The sequence below is a fragment of the Fundulus heteroclitus genome, chromosome 13, assembly GCF_011125445.2.
Source record: "Fundulus heteroclitus isolate FHET01 chromosome 13, MU-UCD_Fhet_4.1, whole genome shotgun sequence".
Lineage (NCBI taxonomy): Eukaryota > Metazoa > Chordata > Actinopteri > Cyprinodontiformes > Fundulidae > Fundulus > Fundulus heteroclitus.
In genome coordinates, this window is record NC_046373.1 from 19,096,409 (window position 1) to 19,118,153 (window position 21,745).

The window sequence follows — 21,745 nt, forward strand, 5'->3', positions numbered from 1 at the left end:
TTTAGTTTTAGACGTTAATTTTTTTATTCAGTATTAAAACAATGTTGAAGGACATGTTGTTACGCATCTCAATTTTATGAAAAAATGTCACATCCTTTGCTGCTTGCTTGTTGAAAGCTATTATTGTGGTGATACTCTGGTTCCATTTGATCTTGAAGTCAGAGCTTGGATTGGTTAAAGACATGATGACCAGTTCACCTGGGTTCCAGTAATCATATAGTAATCATATATTTTAGTATTACAAACGCAAATTTATTTATAGACAAGTACAGCTCAAACAAGTTAATCATTTTCATAATTTCTGAAAGGGAAACTTTCATTTTATAGACATACAATACACATAAAGTACAATATTTCAAGCTTTTATTTCGTGCGTTTTTGATGATTATGGTTTATAGGTTAAAAAAAATTCAGCACTTCAGAAAATTAGAATATCACGTTAGATCAATATCTAATGTGATATTCAAATCTTGTTGTCTGATGAGGTTTTAATCACAAATGTGAGGCTTCTGAAAAGTAAGACCATTTCTATGCTCTCAGTACTTGGTTGGGTCTGATTTTGTGTGAATAACTGCATCAATGCATCATGGTGGAGAGGCGATCAGTGTGTGGCACTGCGTAGGTGTATTGAAAGCAAAGGCTGCTTTGATAGCTGCCTTCAGGTTATCTGCCTTGATGGGTCTGGTGTATCTCGTCGTCCTTTAGACAAAACCCCATAGACTTTCCATGGGGTTCAGGTCAGGGGAGTTTGCTGGTCAGTCAAGGGCAGGACCACCACTGAACCAGCTTCTGGTGCCTTTGGCAGTGTGGCAAGGCAAGGCAAGGCAAATTTATTTATATAGCACAATTCAGTACAGGGACAATGCAAAGTGCTTTACATGATTAAAATATAGCAAATTAAAACAGAATAACAGCAAGTAGGAATAAAATGTAGATAGAAATTAGATCAAAGAAGTGGTGATTCAGTTAACTAGAACAGTTGAAGGCAATCCTAAACAAATGTGTTTTTAATCTTGATTTAAAGGAACTCAGGCTTTCTGCACCTTTACAATTTTCTGGAAGTTTGTTCCAGATAAGTGGAGCATAGGAACTAAATGCTGCTTCTCCTTGTTTAGTTCTGGTTCTAGGTATGCAGAGTAGGCTGGAGCCAGAAGACCTGAGTGGTCTGGAGGGTTTATACGCTGATAACAAGTCTGTGATGTATTTAGGTGCTAAGCCATTTAGGGATTTATAGACTAACAGAAGTATTTTAAAGTCTATTCTCTGAGATACAGGGAGCCAGTGTAAGGACTTTAGAACTGGGGTTATGTTCTCTACTTTCTTAGTCTTAGTGAGGACGCGGGCAGCAGCGTTCTGGATCAGCTGTCTGATCCACTTTTTAGGCAGACCTGTGAAAACACCGTTGCAGTAATCTATTCGACTAAAAATAAACGCATGGATTAGTTTTTCCAGATCCTGCTGAGACATTAGTCCTTTAATCCTAGAAATGTTCTTCAGGTGATAGAAAGCCGACCTTGTAATTGTCTTTAGGGGTTTTAGGAGGTTTAGGTCTGAGTCCATCACTACTCCCAGGTTTCGGGCCTGATTAGTGGTTTTTAGTTGAAGTGACTGAAGCTGTGTGCTAACTTTTGATCTCTCCTCTATTGGTCCAAATATTATTACTTCTGTTTTGTTTTTATTCAACTGAAGAAAATTTTGGCACATCCACGTATTGATTTCTTCTAGGCATTTATTCAGTGCCTGAACTGGTTCATAGTCACCTGGTGACATGGTGATGTAGAGCTGTGTGTCGTCTGCATAGCTATGGTAGCTGATGTTGTTGTTTTTTATGATCTGAGCTAAGGGGAGCATGTAGATATTGAAAAGGAGGGGGCCCAGGATGGACCCTTGGGGAACCCCGCATGTGATTTTTGTCATATCTGATGTAAAGTTACCTACTGATACAAAAAAGTCCCTGTCCTTTAAGTAGGATTTAAACCAGTGGAGAGCTGTACCAGAGAGGCCGACCCAGTTCTCCAGGCGTTCTAACAGGATGGAGTGATCAACAGTATCAAATGCTGCACTGAGGTCCAATAGAACCAGCACGGTGGTTCTTCCACAGTCTGTATTTATATGGATGTCATTAAACACCTTGATAAGGGCGGTCTCTGTACTATGGTGAGCACGGAAGCCAGACTGGAAAACGTCAAAGTGGCTGGTCATTGTTAAGAAGGTGTTTAATTGTTGAAATACAGCTTTTTCAATAATCTTACTGATAAAGGGGAGGTTTGAGATGGGCCTGTAGTTCTGGAGTAGAAGTTTGTCTAAATTGTTCTTTTTCAGCAGTGGTTTGATAATTGCTAAGTGTGGGCAGGTGACAACTCCTGCTGGAAAATAAAACCAGCCTCTCCATGCAGCTTGTCTGCAGAGGGAAGCATGAAGTGCTCTAGAATTTCCTGGTAGATGGCTTCATTAGCTACAGTATGTTTACATGCACAAAATTTCAGGATCGGATTAAAATGCTTTTGGATTAATTAAAAATTAAATTGTACCGTTTTATATGGACATACAATCAATTAATCTGATCATAATGTGCATGTATATGCACCTGGCTTTATTCAGAATAGAACTCCTCTGACATGCGCAGTTATCAATCAATTAATCAATCAATCTATATTGTCAACTACATTTTGCTTTGTAATTGAAATTACAGTTTCAGTACAACCGTCCATCAAGAAGAAATACTTCCGTCTTTACTGAACGATAAACAAACAAAGCAATATTATACAAGTTTGTTTGTCTTCCAAGCGCCCAGGGTGGACTTGCAGTCTCCCCATGTCGCCTACTGACCCAGAGTGAGAGACTGTTTAGAAGTGCAGGCAACCTTTACAGTTGTTTTGAGTTAATTAGCTGATTAGGTGTCACACCATAAATAACTTTTTCTGAGACACTGAATTTTGGGTTTTTGGTAATAATCATCAGAAATTACAAGGAACAAAGACTTGGAATATATTACTCTTTGTGTAAGGATTCTATATAGTATATGAGTTTCACTTTCCGGGATGACTGGCAAACAATTTTGAACTTTTACGCCATATTCAAATTTCTTAAGCTGTACCAGTGTGTATATACATAAATGTTGTCCTCATGACCAGAATAATTATTGTTTGCGATCCAAAATCGCCTAGTGGCTAGGGCACAGAGCTTCGATCCCAGAAGTTCTGAGTTCACCTCCCACAAGCTGCCATTCTGGGTCCTTGAGCAAGACCCTTAACCCCCAATTGCTCCCCAGGCGCCGCACTGTGGCAGCCCACTGCTCCCCAAGGGGATGGGTTAAGATGCAGAAGTGAATTTCTCCATTGTGAGATCAATAAAGTTCAATTATTATTATTAAATAACAGTGTTTTTATATCTTTTCAGTGCATTTAGTTGCTTTTATATTCCCATGTAACAAATGTATTTGTTGTATTTGTTCTCCTTTTATTTTCTGAATCCATGTTTGCAAACCTTGTCTGCACATGCACAAGGGTGTGGCGGATTACCATGCATGCAAGTTGGCATTGTCAGCAGGAATTTTTAACCCTTTAACCTGAGATTAATACTTCCATGAAGGATTGGTACATTTTGAATTCAATTTCAACACCATAGTTACTCTATTACTTTAATTAAGTTTATTTAAATCAAAGTTGTATTTATTTCTGCTACTGAGAACCACATGAAGCTGCTATAAGAGTTTTAGAAATGAAAAATGTTGATAAAAGAAAATCAGAATGTAATAATTGGAGAAAAGAATAACATTGTTTATGAAAACAAGAAAGAATTTGAACCCTTTGGTTTACAAAAGTTCTTTTTGATGTTTCTTGTAGCTGTCGGTCATGTTGTTGTTAATCACTGAAAAAGGAATCCTGAACCATTGAAAGAAGATTTGTTTTAGAAAATGTCTGAGCAGTTCCTTCATTTCCTGTCCAGGATAAATTTTAACTCTCTTCACCGTTTACCTGTAGGTATTAGTGACATTTGCAACACTTCAATAATGCATTCAGAGAACGGTGTTTTATCTCTTGCATATTGCAAAAAAAGAACAATACTCGTTATTCTACTGTTTGATGCTTGTGTTTTCTAACACGTGAAGTCTTTGTATTTTTCCACATAGTTTGTTGCATGTCAGGAGTTGTGTGTGAACACTGTCAAACAAAACTCATCTGACCGGCTCTCTCAGATTTTTCACCACTCCCAAACTGCCTTTGAAACAAAGCTTGTTTTCTTTAGCTCTGAGCTGTGTTTAGTTAAGCTTGATTTGTCACACCCAGTAAAAAAAAAATGCATTTGTTGGATTTAAAACATCAATTTAATGGACTAAATGTTGAGATGGAAGCTAAATGATAACATGGTTTTTAAACTTCCTACGAATACCAAATTTGAAGCATTTGTATTCAGCCCCACTGAGTCAATAATTTGTAGAAATCCCGTTTTTTCGGAAGCCACCACTCCACGTATTTTAGATTGCCTCTCTAGCAGTTTGCACATCCAGGCTGAAGGTTTTAGAAAAAATACAAATCTGGAAAGAGTGACCTACATATTTAATCAACCCCTCTCCCTGAATAAAATCTTCTGCAATCATTGTGCTCCTCCAAAGTTGCAGCGCTGCTTTTCTGACTAATCCACAGCTCAGGCGAGAGGACCTCAGAAATCTGGACTTTATGGAAGAGTGAAAGAAAGAAGGCCCTGCTCTGAATAGATAAAAATGTAACATTTTTGATCCATACAAAATCTTATTTGTAGTGTGAAACAAGCACTGCACACATCACTGAACAGACCATCTCAACACTTCAAAATAGTGTTGGCAGCATCATGGAGGAGGTACAAGAAATCTGGCCACAACTGGTGCCAAAACTGTGATGAATACAGATAAATTCTAAGAGGAAAGTTGTTAGAGGACGTGAAAGATCTGAGACTGGAGTTGAGGTTAAACTTTGAGCAGGAAACTAAACCCCAAACATTCAGTGTGAGCTACAACAGGATCAAACGTGTGATAGAAAAGAGACGACTGGGTATGAATACTTCACAAGGCGTTCTACTTGTTAAATGATAAAATGTTGTTTGTGTCAGTGATTCTGAGCTGGTAAATCCCTTTTATTCAGAAAAAGAATGTCAAACAGAACATTGTGCAAAAAAAAAAAAAAAAAAAAGTGTGTTGGAACTAAGGAGGGTGCAGCCCTCACTCTATTTAAACCCTCCCAAAGAGCACTGAGCTCTCACTGTGGACCCACCTCTGAACCCAGGTAAGATCAAGGACATAACAAAGTGCTGCAACATTACTCTTGTTTTTGCAAATGTAATTTATGCAATTTTGCTTAACAAACAACTCCTGTGTTTCAATTCTGACTAATGATTATTTATACAGAGCGGTGATTGTATGCATTACATTTTTTTTTTTTTTTTTAGGTGCACAACTCAAGAAACCTGCTCTACTTCATTTCAGCTACGGTACGTGAAACAATTAACAGACCAGATGCAGATTATTTTTAAAAAAGTAATTCTGATTGTTGTGTTTTGTGTCCAGATCTGTATCCTGCCTGAAAATGGACCGGGAAATTAGCGCTTTGGAGTTTTCACTGGGTGCTATGTTTGGCGTCTACATGTCAAAGCAAGGCGAGGACGGAAAGCTGAGCAAACAGGCCTTTTTGGAACTGCTTGATGAGGAGTTGCCCTCCTTCAAGGTGATGTGAACCCCTGCAAAGGATCAGTGTAAAAAAAAAGAAAACCAAACAAATTTGCACAGATTTTTAATCTTTGTAATCTTTTAATTACTTCTGTAAAGGGGCAAGGCAAAAACGCTGGAGAGGAGGTATTCAAAGATATAGACATGAACCAGGATGGATCCGTCGACTTCAAAGAGTTTGCTCTAATGATTGCCGGATATGCATGCGGGAGCTATGACACCCTTCAAAAAGTCATGAAGGAAGCTCAGAAGAAAAAATGAGACTGAGCAGCTCAAACCCCATCAAATAAATAAAGCTTATGGTTCCAAATATTTTTGCATTTCTGTTGTTTATTTGTTTTTGTTAATGGAGTTGTAGAAAAGGTGGAAATCAATCTCAAACTGGTTTGGTGGACTTTTAGTAAACACACCTCTTGCTTGAACTTACTAAAGTTAATAATTCATATTGGATTCAATGTGCAATGTTTTCAAAAGGTATTGTATTTGTTTTCGGTGCAATATAAACTGTATATTAGTATTAGCCCAATAAATGAGAAACTGAAGCTACCTTGCTAAACCTACACACCTTAAATGGAGAAAATGTTGATAACTCAGAATTGAGACGTTTAAAATGACTGCATTTAAATTTTCATATGTGTTTGTCCCAGTTTGCACCATAGCTCGCTTTGTTGCATTTAATTTCAGTTGCTTATAAGCATGAGTTATGAATGTTCAGTTATAGTGTAAACTTAATATGAACCCTAATACGCCACAAAGCATTCATAGACCTTCATAATTTCACATGTCTGACTTTTTACTGCAGGAAATTAACTAAACATAAAGGCTTGTGTCATGATGAACTGGCTGAGCAAGAAGCGGCTGTGGGATGCTCCTGTGTACACTCCCCACCAGGTGGGGGCAGCATTTTACCATCGTGATGCCATCATCACCCTGACAGTTCGGCTCGGATTGTTTTCGCCAGGTCTAATCATAGACATTATATAAGACATTATATTATGTATATATATATATATATATATATATATATATATATATATATATATATATATATATATATATATATATTTTTTTTTTTTTTTTACAGGATGATGGGCGGGGTTGTATTTGTAGGACAGGGGGATGTTGTTTGTTTTCTTTTTATTACATTAATAAACTACAAATCACATACACAAATACCATCTCCTTTGTGTCTAATATCTTTTAAATATATAAAATATTATTTAGAAACTACAACAGAATATGACTGTGAAAGAAATTATTTCTCCTCACCTGTGGACCCCTTAAATATAGCCTTGGTCCCCCTGTACTCCCTCCCCACCACCAACGCCACTGGACTCTAGCAGTTTTACCGTTATTCCAGACATGTGCTAAAGATATGTGCATTATTGATCTTCAAATATACTCCTATCTCTCCAAAATGACACCATAATTAAATAAATTCATTAGATTAATCATCCATGAATTAAGTTTATAAGGTAGCTCAAAGCTGGCTTAAACTAAACCTGGTGTTTGATAGGGTCAAGCACTCTCAGAATTTACAGTGGTGTTTATTGATTCAACTAAAAAGTGCTTGGGGGCACTTTTACTCATGTGAGGCTCAGCATTTGTGTTTTAATTTACTCTAAAGATGTCTTAATTAAGTATTTATAATATGGTATTAAAACTGTGTTTACCAAACTGAAACATGCGGCACTCATTAAAATCGCATTGCGTTCATTTTGGATTGATCAAATGAAAAAAAGAAAGGAAGAACAACAGGGAAACTTTGTTTCTGGGAGATATCTGTGTTTGTGTGGCACCTTCAGTGTTGCATCTGGAGTTTGCAGATCCCGAGCGCTACCACAAGAGGGCGCTAAATTCCTTAATTAACTCACACCTGCCAAGAACAATAAACCATCTTAGGAGAGGGAAGGGAACTGCATCATTAAAGGTCAGCAAATTTGTTTTTTACTCAACATTTGTTTTTGCTTGAAAGAAACTGGGTTATTTTTTATATCATTGTGTTATATGCTCCACTTCCACTCAGGATTTTTTTTTTCTTTTCCCTAATTTTACCTTATAAAATATCACATAATGTTATTGAGTTCCCCTCTCATTGGTCTAACTTCCCCAACCTTCCTCCAACTGAGGGGACACACAGGTCACTTTACAATGTTTTAGAAGATAAATCGCCATCAATCCAGATCCCTTCTTGTGGGGCTCTCCCTAATGTGACAAAATAAATAAAATATGTAATCCCACAACGAAACACATAAAAGAAATACCGTGCCTTGGCTTGCCAATGTACTTGAGCTTGTTTCTCTTGTTTCCCACCGTAGACTTTTTCTGGTTTGTCAAAAGTGTAACAATACTAACTGGAGTTACCGATCAAAAATTCAGCCAGAGGCAACTGTGTGAGTTTAACTCTATGGAGTTCCTTTTCTTTACAACAAATACACAGTAAAAAAAAAAAAAATTGTAAAGATGCACCAAATAAATTCTAGTTTAAATCAATCAGAATCAGAATCAGACATACTTTAATAATCCCAGAGGGAAATTACTTTTGTTACATGCTCCAGATATACACATATATAAATATATATTTATAAATAAAACAATTACAGCAATTATGATGTAATCAATCAGATCCCAGCAGACTGGTTTCCTCTTTAGGAAATTTAAATTCAGAAAAATTATATCCTGAAGGTGTATAAAAGGCAGATAACTTTTATCAGTTTTCCAAGCCTCTGTTAGTTTAAGAAGTGGTGATGAGATGTAATGGCATATTTTCAACACAAGGGTGCACTGTAATCAAAAGTTTGTTTTCCTCGAGTTGCAGGCGTGGGTTTTCTCATGACTCTGGTCACATTTTGATGAGATATTTTGGTTCCTGAATGTCTTCGCTTCATATTCATTCATTTGTTTTCTTGTGTTGCCGCACTGCATCAAGGAAAATTTTTCCCAAAAAGCTTCTTCTTTTTTTTAACCTTTTTTTTTCAATTAGGGTTTATTCACGCAGAGGACTTTCACAAAAATATTGACTAAATACACTTTACAAAACAAAAACTCACTTATAACGAAAGCAGTTTGATCCAAATACAATCAGAATCAATAAAATCCTTTCCACTCCATGACACTCATATAGACAGATTTAGATCCACTGATTGTAATTTCTATTTGGAAAATTAACATTGTGGTGGTTCTTGGCTCGGGGGCCAACTTTTCATGCGCATTTTATCAATTTTTTTGTAATTCTTAAGAAGGAAAAATGTGCAAGATTATTTTTATGTTTCAGCTCTATAATGGTGTACACGTTCCGTTTTGACTAAGTTCAGTGCACAATTCGTGTCATTAAAATATTGGACTAATGCAGTCCCCATTGACTGCACATGTTTAGAAATAAAGAAAAGGAGTCAAAGGTGCAACGGACATGTTGAATTTTTTTTTTTATCTGCCACTTTGAGCACTCACTCTCTCTTGCACTTGCTCTGGCCAAGTGCCCGTATCATTAAAAAACTACTGGTCATCTCAAACTGGTTTCTTGAATGTATATGACAATGACCTTCACAGTCACCAGAACTAAATCATTCAGTGCATGTTGTGTAAGTTGAGATTCACATCATGAATGTACAGCTGACAAATCGAATCAAATCAAATCAATTATCGGAATATGTAGACTCGAGGAACTTGAGGAACTCTCAAGCTTTTTCTTCAGAAAAGGTCATGGAAATTGCTGCAGCTGCATGAGGAAACTAAGCTAACTTTTGGGCAAAGTGAACAGATGCTTTTAACTGTGGAGATATAGCAAAAATCAGAAGGACAGTTTAAGGCAACAGCAAAATGTTTCTTGTCACCAAGCAGGTTGATTTATGACGGCATCTAAACAGCTCCGCTCCTCTTATTCTAAAGCCATAGTTACTGACCCCCCAGTTGTCTTCTTCTTCATTGTTTCCAGCTGTCTTTCATACTAATCATCTGATTACCTTCACCTGCTCTTCATGCTTTTTTTCTCATCCCTTCCTCTGGATGTAAGCCGCCTGCTCATTCTCCCCATTTGTCCGATATTCAATTGTTCTATCACCTCTGCTCCCTGCGCTTTGTAACTTGTTTTATTTATTTGTTCACCGTCCTCACACATGACCGCTCTGCTACTCACCCTACAAATCTGTGTAATCTGATTGAATTTGACTTTGTAAAGTGCCTTGAGATGACATGTTTCATGAATTGGCGCTATATAAATAAAATTCAACACAATTGAATACAAACAGGATTGTGAAGTTTGGGAACGACACCAATGGTGAGTAAACCGCCAGCTCGCTTCATAGACTGTTACATGTTTACAAACATACTACTGGTTCCACAGGTTCCTGGGGCCCGTTCTTCGTACTTCGCCTAACTCAGTTAGCTGGATTTGATTGTTGACGATTTGGTATGATCTTGGATCGTTTGGTTCTTCGAAACTCATCCTGGACTTGTTGTCATAGCAACATGTGCGCAAGCTTAAACCTGCTCACTCGCAGGCTTATTTCATGTAAACAGGATTAGATCACAGCTTTATAAGCGGAGGAGATGGAGAAGTCTATCCAGCCAGTGCACTTGGACCACCTAGTGGCAGAGGACAGGACACAATTGTGGAACACCATTTTTTTATGTTTAATAAAAGACGAAACAAATAATGCTTAGTTCCCTTTTATTTAAACAATTCTATATAAAGAAAAGCCAGCAAGTCATCTTTTGCCTGCAATAAGAGATAGTTATGTAAAGTCAGCAATACTACTGTAAAATGGTGTATTAGAACTTACTCTGAACGTCCTTTTGAAGCAACTCGATCTCTAGTGCAGTGTTTCTCTTTTTCACGTTGTGGAGTTCAATTTCTCCTCTTAATTTTGTGTGTTTTTCAGGTCAAGATACAATTTTTTTTTTGTTGAAGAAGCTGTTTAAATAGGGAACGGATGGCACCCTGTGTCATTTTGTGAAGAAAAAAAAGAAAGGGTGAAACATGCCTCATGCAACAAAAGTAAAAATAACCAGTTATTTTCCCCCAGCCTTCTTATTGGTGGCTCTTATAAACAAACACATCATTTAACAGTGGCTTTTAAAAAACAGGAAGAAGTTGCTTTTTTAAATAAAGTATAATAATTAAAGGCTACCATTTTGAAGAATATTCTTGTATTTCACTTTTACTTGTCCCCATGTTCTAGTGGGTCCCGTGGAGGCTCTGACATAAAAGAACAAAGTAAATATGAAATTATTAAAAAGCAAAAATTCATACTGTAGAAAGTGATAGAAACATCTAACATGGACAGTATTTACGCATTTAATTTGTCTGCTACTTTTTGCCAGCCCTCTCTCCTGGCTTTAGCAGATTTTAAAGTGTAACCCGTCGTTTTAATTAATGACTCAAATTCGGCATAACCTTCCATTAAAAGCTCGTGTTCTGCTTGAGAGAAAAACTGTGGGTGTTCTTTGGCCATGCTGAACAGCCAATAGCAGCGCTATTACTTAAAGTAATTTTTTTTTTTTTTTTTTATTAAACATTTAAGATAAGACATGACTTTTCAAACCATGTTGTGATGGAATCTGTAAGATATTGTGTTAGCTGTGCAGAAGCAGTCATAACCCTGGTGTTCTGGTGTTGATAACTGACCGGTGAAACGGGATCCTGAGACCCTTAATCCACCCCACCTTTTTCTTTCTAATCTCAGATTAGTGTCAAAATTAGGCCACAAACCTCCTTTTCTCTTTTTCCAGAAAGAATCATAACTCTTATTAAATCTTTAATCAGTTGAAATAGTAACTTTGACATCCAATAACTGTGGATTAATCATTACCTCCAACTGTATTCCCATAGCTGGATAGAATTGCTGTTTGTATCTTTGGTCATTTGTTTACTTGTATATTTACTACTTTAATTTAGCTGTCAATTCTAAAAAAAAATCTTAACCCCGAACTAAGGAATCAATGAAGATTAAATATAATAAAATCATTCAGTCATGAGTAACTGGATGAATGAAGGAGCCATTATTCGTCAGCGGAACCAAGACCCACAGTTAGAGCAGTGATTAAAGGATCTTTGGACGACTCCTAAACTTCAGGCTTTATGGATCCCACCCCTTTGCCGTCTGTGGTGTTTACTGTGGACAGATGAGCCTGACTCACAGCAGCTGGGGCGGTGCCTGAGTATAAAACCTCTGCTGCTTTTTGTTCAGTCCCCTGCACATTTTCTGCCTCTCCTGCGCCGGACACTCCTCACGCTTTCCACACGGTAAGAACAAACTGCACTACTTACGGCCTTGCTCTCTTACATGTGGCGCCCTTCCAGGATTGTCAGGGGATTCATAACATTGTTTCGTTCAAGTGTGCATGTATTTCAGTGTTAAATCTATTGTAATGCAGTTTATAAGAACACTTTGGGCTCCTTTTAATTGTCAGAAACTTTTAACGCATATTTTAGAGCCTGTAAGATACAGATAAACTCTTACTGAGTGTTTTTTGTTGCCTGTAGAGGTGCATTGTAGTGTAAAAAAAAAAAGGGTGTGGTTGTGAGTGTTGGCATGTTGCAGTAGGTGTCCTCTCTCTGAATCTCACTACTCTGGGCCTCTCATGTGAGATCTAGTTCAACTTTTCCACTCAGCCTCCTACACCAATGACACAGTCTCAGTTTTTCCTTCTACTTCTCCTTTTTTTTTCAAACTGTTGCTACAACAAAATATCATCAGAAAGCCGTTTGAAGAGGGTTTTTTTTTCTTTTTCTCTCGACATGAGGCAACAGTTGCTATCTTGTGGACTCACGACTTAATAACATACCCTGCATAATAACTGCTTGTGAACTTTACTCATTTGTTTGAAGTGTGCTGCAAGACAAAGCAAGGAGGTACTTTACAACATTGCATCATAATTAATTGGGATTATACACTTAGATGAAGATGTGAATTAATCTAATTACTTTCTGGGTGTTTTATTTCTCTTTACCAAATCAATAATGCAGTCCAGAACTTTAAGGAGTTTGTTCTGGTTGGAGATTCTCAACATGAGGTTTGGTTTGAGTATGACTTTTTTTTTTTTTTTTTTTTCCACTGTGCTGTCTGTAGTTTTCAGAGCAGCCATGCCTTCGGACCTGGAAACAGCCATGGAGCTTCTCATCGTGGTGTTCCACCGCTACGCCTCTAAGGATGAACACGCCGGGACTCTGAGCCGGCGGGAGCTCAGACAGCTGATGGAGAATGAGCTGTCTAACTTCCTCAAGGTGTGGGAAAGGGTTCAACATTTTGGTTTTTTTTTCAGCATTTCTAATGAAGCGCAAGAATGCGGTCTCACTTTTAATCTCCATTTGTGTTTTGCACAGTCCCAGAAGGACCCTGGTGCCATTGATAAGATCATGAAGGACCTGGACGCCAACGGAGATGGCCAGGTGGACTTTGAGGAGTTTGTTTCTCTGGTTGTTGGACTGTCTGTTGCCTGTGAGCAGTGCTATAAGATGCACAAAGGGCTGAAGACGAAAAAGTAATGAAAGACAGAACGCAACGTCGAGGTTGATAAACCAAAGATTTTTTTTGTAAAGATTTTTTTCATCAATAAATACAATGATTATAATTTTGAACATCCAGAGTCTGGTGCTTGGTCCGAATGTGTGTCCAATCCTCCTTAAACTACATGTATTTCCCTTTTTATTATATTCTTTCATTCATTTGCATTTTTTAAAGCAGTTAATCTTGTCATGTTGCACACAACCTGACAATCACTTTCATGCAATATTGGAGGGCCAGTTATAAACTTGACATTTGAACTCATTTATCTGATGGAAAAGTGTGATCACAGAGGAATTAATGAATGAAAAAATGTCCAGAAATATTGATATTGAAGCGCTGGTCCATCGATCATACTCATACGTTAATTTCTATGAACGGTTTCTTTTGGCGGACTGCTAATCTGATTGGCCAGCTGTTGGTACTAGCCAACGTCTGGTGGATGTCTTTCAACTACAAACTGGGTTAGGTTACTAGAGGAAGCTATAGAGTGACACCGTATCCTCATCCAAGGTGGATGGAGAGAAACCAAACACACTGTACTCTTCTTCTCAAACCAAAACATGTTTTGACTTTGTGTATGGTTCAAACAAATCGTTTTAAAGTAATCAATTCTGTCTAAGATTGATCAGCCATAGTCCAAACTTGACTAAGTACGACTTGTTGAGTCCTTTCTGATTGAGCTCGCTGGCTTTTGGGGATGAAGCCGTTAAGACAAGGCCAATCACCCAGTCAGAGCCGATATGGGTATAAGGAGCAATGTGAATCACATTAGACAGCCAATAAGAGAGAGACATGCTCCTGGTTATGAATTGATAGATCATAATTCTGAACTACATTCTTTAGGCTGAGAGAGACCACAATGTAAACAACTGCTCGCTCCAGAGTTAATGCTGTTCCTTGTCTGAAATTATTTATGTACATTAAAGTATTTTAATATTAAAAGATGAGTTCACATTTCAGGTTTACCACATTAACAAACAATATCTAAGGTTACAACTAATCGTGAATTAATTTATTTCCTACATTTCTTGCTGAGTCAAAGACCATTCTTGTTAAAAAAAAAACAAAAAAAACACATATCTTACTAATAAATGAGGAAGGTAATAAATTCCACATATTGTGAAAATGCTAAGAAACCACATGCAGGAGTTGGATGTTATACTAGCCAGACCCATAGTGCAGACACAGGCGTTTTAATGTGACCTGGGTCTAAGCTGTTATTTCAATTCAAAGGTCAAATCTCAGGGGTTTGCATGTACTGCGTCTGTAACCAGCGCTAACTGCCTTTAAGTTTTTGACTTGAAAAGAGGTTAAATTCAAACTGTAACTTTTACCTCCCTGTAAAACTCATTATGCAGCAGGAGTGCCATTGAGAGCAGGTGGGAAAATGGGATTCTCACTTGTACTTCAAGCCTCCGTGAGTCTGAGAGAAGAGGTGAACTTTGCTTCCTCCCTTCATAAAACCCTCCTTATTGCTGCCCGGAGGAATCTGCAGAATGTTCCAGGCACAACACACCCTGATGTGAAGTATACCCACTCAGCTTATGTTGCAACTTTCAACATGATTGTACAAAGGATGGGCATAGGGTAACTGGAAGACTGGGCTGCTTTGATTCGTATCGAGGAAACGTTTAGGAACATTGCAGCAATGCAGAAGGAGAGTGTCACAAGATGCAGTCAAGCTTTCAGCGTTTCAGTTGTGACTCATGTCTGGTGAAAGAGAGGAAAAGGGCAGCTCCTCTACTCCCCTCCCCTTTCTGCCTTTCTGATTCACAACTGAACAATACAATCAGCCTCGCAGCACTTCTCATCCGGCATGTTCTGTCAACGAAATGGTTAACGCTCAGAAATGAAGAATTGCATCCTAAATGACAAATTAGTGGAGTCAGTGCAGGATGGTGACAGTGGAACCCTGAATCCCTGCCTGAGAGACTAAACTCAGGGGGAAATACCCTGCACCCTCATGGGCAGGGCTTTGAGGTTTATCAGTCTTCATGGTAACAGGGCAAACACTAGTTGCTATGTTACGAATTGTGCACTTCTGCGGGATCGTGTGTTTGCAGAAGCACCACACCCTTATCACACAGAGCTGAGTTTAGAGTTGGGATTTCCAGCTTTGGACACAGTTTTTCCACCAATCTGTGCTGCTCTCTGGAGGTCTTTTACTTTCTTTCACCAAGTCCACATCAGTTCAGGCATTGACAGATTGTAGCGGTGCTGAATTCACATATACAGATAGTTTTTAACTTAAAAGAATAAAAGAGCCATTGTTTATCCACATATTAAGTTTCCTCTTTTAGGTACATTTATTCAGTTGTGTTGCCAGCTTAAAGGATTTTAAAAGTGAAAATGATTACCCTTGCTTCAGGCTCTATTAATTAAATAAGCCTTCACGCTTTTGGTTTTACTAATGGAGGGAGTGTACTGTATGAGTTGCAGGGTTCACAAACATTTAGACAATTATGCCACACCTGGCTTGGATCCACAAGAAGGAATCTCCTCATTACAGAAACCATTTATTTAATTTTTGTCTGAACTAAACTCTTCATATAACTGCTTTCTGGAAACTGTCTGTAACTTGGGAGTTACCTAATCAAAACTAGATTAATTATGATAGTCAGAGCCAAAGTTTTCCTTATATAATGCAAGCACTGCAACAATTACTTGTGTTGTTTTATGTTGTGTACAATGTGGTTGTATTTTACTGCCAAGCGGTCAGACTGTGACACAGCTCTGTAATTGTGAAGCCTCAACAAAAGAGTCCCTTTGAATCTATGTAGTTTCCTGATTAACCAACAATTTTTGCTAAGAAAATAAATTAAACGCTTAGATTTTTTTGTAATTATAAGCTTTAGTTTTGAGCTCTGATTTCATGCTCCATCATAGTCAGAGTATTATGTATATAAAATTTGATATTCAAACGTTTTAGTGATAAATGTAGAATACATTATTAAATGAAAGAATATTTTATTAATTTGTTGCTTTTTTTACAAATATTTTAACGCTGATAAAAAATGTTTATTGAAAGAATTTTGAAAGGTTTTTTAATGGTATTATCCTTCGATTATGGTGTAATTTTTACGTTTTCATTTCAAAGATTTATATTGATAACACCTGCTTACTATTAAGAAACTTAGATGTATTATTTAATAATGATAAAAAAAAACATCAATAACTAGAAAATTCTGATCATATTTTTCATGTAATTAGAACTATTTATAAATCATGAGGAATTATCCAATAACATTTACGGTATTAGCAGTTAGAAAAACTTTCACTTGTTAAATCATTATTTCTAAATTGTTTTATTATACATATATACATATAATTTTCAATGGAACCTCTGTGGGACATAAGCAGTTAATATTTTAAATCAACATTTGCACCCTGAAGTGTGTTAACCTTGGCTTTGCTTGAAAAACTTGATGCAAAATACTTTTTTGAAGTACAGGTTGGAGCCACTAGGCGGCGGTAGAGTACAGATGCAATTTCAGTGCTGAAGACTGATTTAAACTTCAACTCAAATGTTTATGGGGTGAAATATGTGTATAATACATATTTCGGTGTTAATGCATGCTCCTTTCCAACTCTGGTAGAACCAAGTCAGTGACACAAAAACAGAACACAGATGAAGACAAAGTCTGACTAGTATTTTCCACACAGAAAAGTAATATGAAGCAGTAAACATAATTGTTTAAAATTAGAATCTGTATTTATCTGGATTTTTATTTTATTTTTTTTAAGCAGAAGTGGTCACTAAGGCAACTTCACACTAACCAACGATGACAAAATGAAAACAGAGCCTGCACACATACACATAAATAGCGCTCAAACTGAGTCGCCACAGTGTTGATTTAATTATTTATTTTTTGGCTACTTGGTCTGAGTCGTCAAGAGGCAGCTGTAAATCACAAATTCACTTATTTGTAAAGAAGAGCGAAGCCCCACGGGACCTTAACAGTCAGCTTACAGTGAATCACTGTGCCCAGTGTTTTTAATTTAGAGTCACGCGCCTCTAAAGCAAGAAAATAAAACCAGAAAAAGCCTTTTGCTTACACAGAACACCAGGAACAATTCACAGTTTAAGTGTTATGTTGTAGTGATTCACAGGACTATTCATTCCTCCTAAACCTTTTCACTTTTTGTCAGTTTACAACCACAAACTTCAGTATATTTTATTGGGACTTTATGTGTGTGGTTGACAGAGGTGGGTAGAGTAGCCAGAAATTTTACTCAAGTAAGAGTAGTGATACTTCTTCATAATATTTAATCAAGTAAAAGTAAGAAGCAGAGTGCAGTAAAACTACTCCTAGAAGTATATTATGTTCAAACGCTTACTCAAGTAAATGTGAGTATGTAACTAGTTACTACCCACCTCTGGGGGTTGGTATGCAGTTTAGAAAAGTCTGGAATTGGATTTCAGTGCTGTCCAGGTTGTAATAAGTCTGGAAACGAGAATGAGAGTTTGGGAAAATGTTTGTATGCCCTGACTTAATTCATAATTTCAATGTTGAAATATTATGACCTTAGTTTGGTCATGGCTTCCTTTCCTACCTTGACTCCATCCTTGTTTCCTTTCTTTCCTTCCACATATCATTGCTTCCTTGCACTTGCCATTTCCTTCCATTGCTGTGTCCTACTACTCATATTCCCTTTTCTTTCTTTCTTTCTTTCTTTCTTTCTTTCTTTCTTTCTTTCCTCGTGTCCTACATTACCTTCTTACACTATTCTTTTCTTCTTTTTCTTCCTTGTAACTGCCATAACCTCCTTGCACCCTTCCTTCCTTCTTTCTTTCCTTGTGTCTCTCACTCTTTCCTCCCTTGTGCGCTACTTTTCTTTCCTTTCTTGAATTCTACTAAACTTCCTTCAGTCTTTAGTTCCTTACTTGTGTCCTTTCTTCCCGTTTCTGTTTTTATGGTACATTTTTTTCTACTTTTCATTTGTAGAAATTAAATAAATAAAATCATTTCACAGTGATGCACGAGTTTGTGTTGGTTTATTTCATAAATTAAATAAATTAAAATGCACCCAATTAAGTTGTAACATAAGGAGATGTAAAACACCAGGGATTTGAATGTTTTTTCCAGGCACCATAGAGGGGAAAAAACATTGTTTTAACACATAATATTTTCCAAGAAAGTTATTGCAAGTCATCAAAGTTGGTTATAATCCTACAAAAGCACCAATCTATCGGTTTATGTTGAATTTAGTTAGAGCACAGGGACATTAATAACATATTTGTAGCCTAACATGATCTTATGATGTGTTATGCTCACAAAGGAATTTAGTGGGACAAAATTGTGATTTGAGGATAAAATTAAATTTTATGATAGTTGTGTATTTTTCTTCTTAAAGAGAAAACCACATATCCTGGATTGTCTCAAAGAAAAGACAACAAAAAGGTGGACTCCAAGTGATGGGGCCACATAATATTAATTTTTAAATGCTGCGTACCCTCCTTGATAAATTTTAAAACACATAGATTGTACACTAAACAACAGAGTGCATTCAAAAAGCAGGAGCTAAAAGATAATGTGGGAAATAAAAAAGTAAGAGGAGCTGAGGAGGAGTGGCTGGAAATGAGAGGAGTGGTCATCCAGGCAAGGATTCAGGGTGTGGTGATGTATAAAGCATCATTCAGAGGCGTTTCTTCATCCCTGCAGCTCTTCGAACACAGACTACCATCTTCGGATCTCCTAACCTCCCAAACTGGGTGAGTAGAAAGCCGTGTCGTCCTTTTTCTGATTTTCACCTGAGACTTTACTTTAGACTTATTATAAACTATAAAAACGAAAGTTGAAGTAACCGAAATGTGTACTTAAATAGTTTCAACGTGATAAAATGTGTTTTATGTTGTGAAATGTTTTTCGATTGTGATATTCAAAATCAAAAATGTACATTTTGTTGCACTTTTTTGAGTTGGGTTAGAAAAAGTTTGCCCCAGATCTTCTATTTATTCCCCCAAATTCAAATAAAGCAAAAAAAAAAAAAAATTACATGCCATCAAAAACTGGGACACTTGGTCATATTTATGCCCTACAAGCTACATTTTGTCATAATATGCAACAGTTCAGGGAGAACATTTAATTTCTTTTTCACACGTAGCCTCGCACATAGTCAACAAACAAAAGGTGGGGGGAATGGAAACATCTGAACTGGTTTTCTGTCCTTTTCCTTCACAATTCCCATCTGCTTGCAAAACCTCTGATGGCCCAGTTTCCTCCGCTAATGATGCTCATGGGAGAAGTCACAATGCAACCACAACTGGTTCTGAAAACCTTCACAGAGCTACCACGGTCCAAGAATTAAACATAAAAAAAAAACACATAATCATAAAAAAAAAAGAAGGATATGTAACTGATTTTGATTTCTGAACATGCTCACGTGAGGTAATCTGCAGAGATGAAGCTGTGACCATAGCAACGACCCATGTCACTCGGTTGTGTTAGAGACCAGAGTGACATGAGAGCGGAGGAGCCCAGGTGGAATCCCAGCAGGGGGTATTTTCCTCCAGCTCTGTGGAAAAGCAAAAAGGAAAAACACTGGCACTGAGGGACGTCATCGGGCACCAGCTGAGCTGTCGATGAACAAAAACAACAGCATGTGCATTTCATTAAATAGTTTTACAGATGATACAGATAACTGCCTTGTGATCTCAAAAAATGTGCTGCTACTTCCTTTTACTCCCCGGTATAACTACTCCCAACTCGTGGTTTATCAGTAATCTTCTTGTTATGGTCCCAAATGTAACCACATGACTATCTGAACCAGTTTATTTTATCCCAGAGAAGCAAGATTCCAACAAAGCTTATTATTGTTCAGTCACTTACAATCTTCTATTCTCTCCTTTTATTTTATCATAAACTAGCTGCCATTATGTCTGACATCCAGAAGGCTATGGCCCTCCTTATCACTACTTTCACCAAATACGCCAGCAAGGAGGGAGACAAGCACACCCTGAATAAGGAGGAGCTGAAGGAGCTTCTTCAGAATGAATTCGGTGACCTTCTGTGTGTAAGTGACGTCAGATACATTTATCCACAATGATCTGCTGTTACAGTGCCGTGCAAAAGTTTTCACACCTTTTAGACTTTACTTTCACAAACTGCAATGTGTTTTATGTATTGTAAAGTGGAAGGTATAATTTTAAATGGTTTCAGACATCTTATGCAAATAAAATTAGAGAGGTTTGCTGTGCATTTGTATTCGGTCCCCTTTTTTTCCGATACAAATAAAATCCAGTCCAAGCAATTGTCTTTAAAAGGTCACCAGATTAGTTAACAGAGTCCATCTGTTGTGTGATTCAGTCCCCTGTCTCAATACAGCCGTTCCCTGAGGATCTGGGAGGTTTGTTAGTGAGCCTATCATGGATAGAGTTGTAGAGAAATTGAAAATGTGGTTAAGCTATGAAGCTATGACAAAGACCCTAAACAAACAGCCAGAGCTACAGTGGCATGATTTAGATCATTTCCATATTCATATTCCTGCAAAATTTGGAAATGGACTTTCATAGAGGATCTCCCTCTAGTCTCATTGAGCTTGAGCAATTTACAATGAATGACTGATTTAACTTTATTCATCATTTTATGCATTAAAATAAAAATGCCACTTATTATGCATTTCCACCACTAATCAGGAAATGCATAATAAAACCTGCAGAACAGGAAACAGTTTAAGTCTGAAGATGTGCTGGTAGAGGCCTAGCTGAAAAGACTCGAGGTTCTGCCCGTAGCAGCAGGCGGTTCTACACACTACTGACTCAGGAGGAGACAAATCCAAATGCGCCTCATAATTTCTAAGCCGTCTGTTCAACCAAGCATCATTTTTTTTTTTTTTTCAACTTCACAGGTATTCGCCGCTTTGTTTTGCCCTGTCACAAAAACACACTGTGATTGTAAGGTGATAAAATCTAAAACAGTTCAGAGTGTCTGAATAGCAAGGCCCTGTTTGTGTAGCTCTGCGCTGACGTACCGGTTAGTGTTAGATTTTTACGATAAGGTTTGAGGAAGTGAGAAATGGACTCACACTTTGTTTCTGGCTGCAGAAAGCCAATGACCAGGAGGCAATCGACCGCATCTTCAAGGACTTGGACACAAACAAGAGCAACAGCGTGGACTTCAGTGAGTTTGTCAACCTGGTCAGCTGCCTCACTCAGATGTGCCATGAGCACTTCCTTGGGAAAGAATAGGAACCCAAGCGCCACCTTGAGGCTCTCTGAAGGATCACTTTGAATCTGTTCTGCAAAAAATAAACAGGTTTTTTTCCTCTGAAACAACGTATCTGGTGATTTTGTAATCTTCACAGCATGACTCTGAGAGGTACAGAGGTATTTGTGATACTGTATATCGCTTTAATCTCGGCGTCTTTCTGCACATACTGATGGAGGATAGAGCATTCATGCATGGTGAGAGTATGCAAACATACAGAAAGACCCCTGGCCAGAGTTCAGGTCCTTCTTGCTGCAAGGAGCACTAACAACTGCTCCACTGTGCAGCCCATTAGGTGGCAGTAAAGGACAGTTTAGAATTGGTTGCAA

At 37.6% G+C, this 21,745-nt stretch overlaps 3 protein-coding genes across 3 annotated transcripts; all 3 read left to right on the forward strand.

The window, feature by feature from the left end:
• The first annotated feature begins 5,192 nt into the window (after nucleotides 1-5,192).
• On the forward strand, nucleotides 5,193-6,013 carry LOC105935143 (protein S100-G). The gene is made up of 4 exons (XM_012875416.3): nucleotides 5,193-5,261; nucleotides 5,425-5,466; nucleotides 5,543-5,699; nucleotides 5,801-6,013. The coding sequence occupies exons 3-4, from the start codon at nucleotides 5,562-5,564 to the stop codon at nucleotides 5,960-5,962; spliced, it is 300 nt and encodes a 99-aa protein (XP_012730870.2). The 5' UTR covers nucleotides 5,193-5,261; nucleotides 5,425-5,466; nucleotides 5,543-5,561; the 3' UTR covers nucleotides 5,963-6,013.
• A 5,790-nt stretch (nucleotides 6,014-11,803) lies between these two features.
• On the forward strand, nucleotides 11,804-13,280 carry s100a10a (S100 calcium binding protein A10a). The gene is made up of 3 exons (XM_012875415.3): nucleotides 11,804-11,945; nucleotides 12,772-12,926; nucleotides 13,026-13,280. The coding sequence occupies exons 2-3, from the start codon at nucleotides 12,786-12,788 to the stop codon at nucleotides 13,185-13,187; spliced, it is 303 nt and encodes a 100-aa protein (XP_012730869.1). The 5' UTR covers nucleotides 11,804-11,945; nucleotides 12,772-12,785; the 3' UTR covers nucleotides 13,188-13,280.
• A 5,558-nt stretch (nucleotides 13,281-18,838) lies between these two features.
• LOC105935089 (ictacalcin) lies at nucleotides 18,839-21,481 on the forward strand. The gene is made up of 3 exons (XM_012875318.3): nucleotides 18,839-18,922; nucleotides 20,078-20,223; nucleotides 21,254-21,481. The coding sequence occupies exons 2-3, from the start codon at nucleotides 20,086-20,088 to the stop codon at nucleotides 21,395-21,397; spliced, it is 282 nt and encodes a 93-aa protein (XP_012730772.2). The 5' UTR covers nucleotides 18,839-18,922; nucleotides 20,078-20,085; the 3' UTR covers nucleotides 21,398-21,481.
• Nucleotides 21,482-21,745: the final 264 nt, after the last annotated feature.